The following is a 1,853-nucleotide window of genomic DNA, read 5'->3' as shown; positions in this document are numbered from 1 at the left end:
AAAGCTTACCACACAGTGAAGATCTTCGTCATATGGGGGCAGCTGATGCCAAAGCAACCTTTTTAAAAAAAATCTGCAAAGACAATAAAATCTCCAGCAGCCAAACAGAAGTCTTGCTGGGCAAAAACCCCACCTGGCCCTGCCCTCTCTCTAACAGCACTTGACAGACACCGGGAAAGGTTTTTTTGGGGGGTGCCCTGGAGCCCACGGGCATCACACTGAGGGCCTCTGATGCAGGGACCCCGCTCGCTGGATTCTCTAGAGGCCTCTCAGACTAGTCTGAAATATCCTCCTCATTCTTTATGAAAATGGGGGTTCCCTCCCACATGGTTCCCCCCACAGTCACAGTAGAGATGCTGTTCATTTCTGGCTTTGGTTCTTCAATGACTTGGTCGCTGTTCTTCTCCAGGGTCTCTTCATCCCCTGAAACTTTCCCCATATTTGGTGGAAAGTTTGTTTCTGGTTTAGATTCTCCAGCAACAACTTCTCTGTGGTTCTCTGAAATGTTTACCATCTCTACAGGTTCCTCAATGTCTGCCACAGGGCTGGGGCTTCTCTTTTGCACGGATTCTTCATGGATCTGATCACTGTAATTCTCCAAGACTGTGATTCTCAGAGTCTCTGTGTCCTCCTTCTCAGCTGCGTGGATTTTCTCATGGGCTGTCAGTTGGTTCCGGTACCGGAAGGAGTTATCACACTCTTTGCAGGAAAAGGGCTTCTCGCCTGTGTGGATTCTCTGGTGGACCCGGAGATCCCGCTTGTCCCTGAAGGATTTCCCACAGTCCTGGCAGGGATAGGGCTTGTCTCCAGTGTGGATTCTCTGGTGGGCTGTCAGTTTGTTCTTGAATTTGAAAGCCTTCCCACACTCTTGGCATGTAAAGGGCTTCTCCCCCAAGTGGATTCTCTCATGGTATTTTAGAGTCCTCTTTTCTCTAAACCCTTTCCCACAGACATTACAGGGAAAGGGCTTCCCCCCGGTGTGGAGCCTCTCATGAATTATGAGCTGATTCTTATCCCGAAAGGAGCTGCCACACTCCAGGCAAAGATACGGCTTCTCTCCCGTGTGGATTCTCTGGTGGGTTTTGAATTTGTTCCTGTACCTGAAGCTTTTCCCACACTCTGGGCAAGGGTAGGGCTTCTCTCCTGTGTGGATTCTCTGGTGGAGCCTCAGGCCTTTGGTGTCCCTGAAAGATTTCCCGCACTCTTGGCAGGAGTAGGGCTTCTCTCCTCTGTGTATCCTCTCGTGGATGGTCAGCGGGTGCCTCCCCCTGAATGTTTTCCCACACACCAGGCAGGGGTAGGGCTTTTCCCCTGTGTGGATTCTCTGGTGGATGGTGAGCTTATTCTTGCACCGGAAGGTCTTCCCGCATTCCTGGCAGGAATAAGGCTTCTCTCCGGTGTGGAGCCTCTGGTGGACGATCAGGTTACTCCGGAACTGGAAATTTTTCCCACACTGGGTGCACCCGTGGGGCTTCTCCCCAATGTGGACAACCTTCTGATGCTTCTTGAGGTCTTTTTTGTCCTGGAAGGTCTGCTCACACCCCGAGCATGGATACGGGGGGCCCCTCCGGTTCCGCGTTGCCACGGGCTGCTTCTCGGGGGCTGTGCGCTGCTCAGGACCCACAAGGGCCATCTTCCCCGATCAGCTCGCTCGCTTACTGGGCAACAGCGAGCTTCCGGAACATTCCTCCTGGCGCTGCTCCCCAGACCCGCTCCAGATCACGCTCCCTGCAGGAAGAACCAGAGGTCATTTCCCGACACAGAAGTCCCAGCATTTCAAGGTGCATACCTGTCCACTCCGCTAGGTGCTGCTTCAACGCAGAGCATAGCACCAGCCCTGAGAAAGCCTCTGC

The 1,853-nt window shown here is 53.1% G+C and overlaps 1 protein-coding gene across 1 annotated transcript; it reads right to left on the bottom strand.

The window, feature by feature from the left end:
* Positions 1-274: 274 nt before the first annotated feature.
* LOC130484275 (zinc finger protein 664-like) lies at positions 275-1,633 on the bottom strand. Its single transcript, XM_056857178.1, has one exon. The coding sequence runs from the start codon at positions 1,631-1,633 to the stop codon at positions 275-277; it is 1,359 nt and encodes a 452-aa protein (XP_056713156.1).
* Positions 1,634-1,853: the final 220 nt, after the last annotated feature.

The sequence above is a fragment of the Euleptes europaea genome, chromosome 11 (genome assembly GCF_029931775.1).
Source record: "Euleptes europaea isolate rEulEur1 chromosome 11, rEulEur1.hap1, whole genome shotgun sequence".
NCBI classification, from domain to species: domain Eukaryota; kingdom Metazoa; phylum Chordata; class Lepidosauria; order Squamata; family Sphaerodactylidae; genus Euleptes; species Euleptes europaea.
Note: the sequence above shows the minus strand (reverse complement) of the source record. Positions and strands in the feature narration are given on the sequence as shown.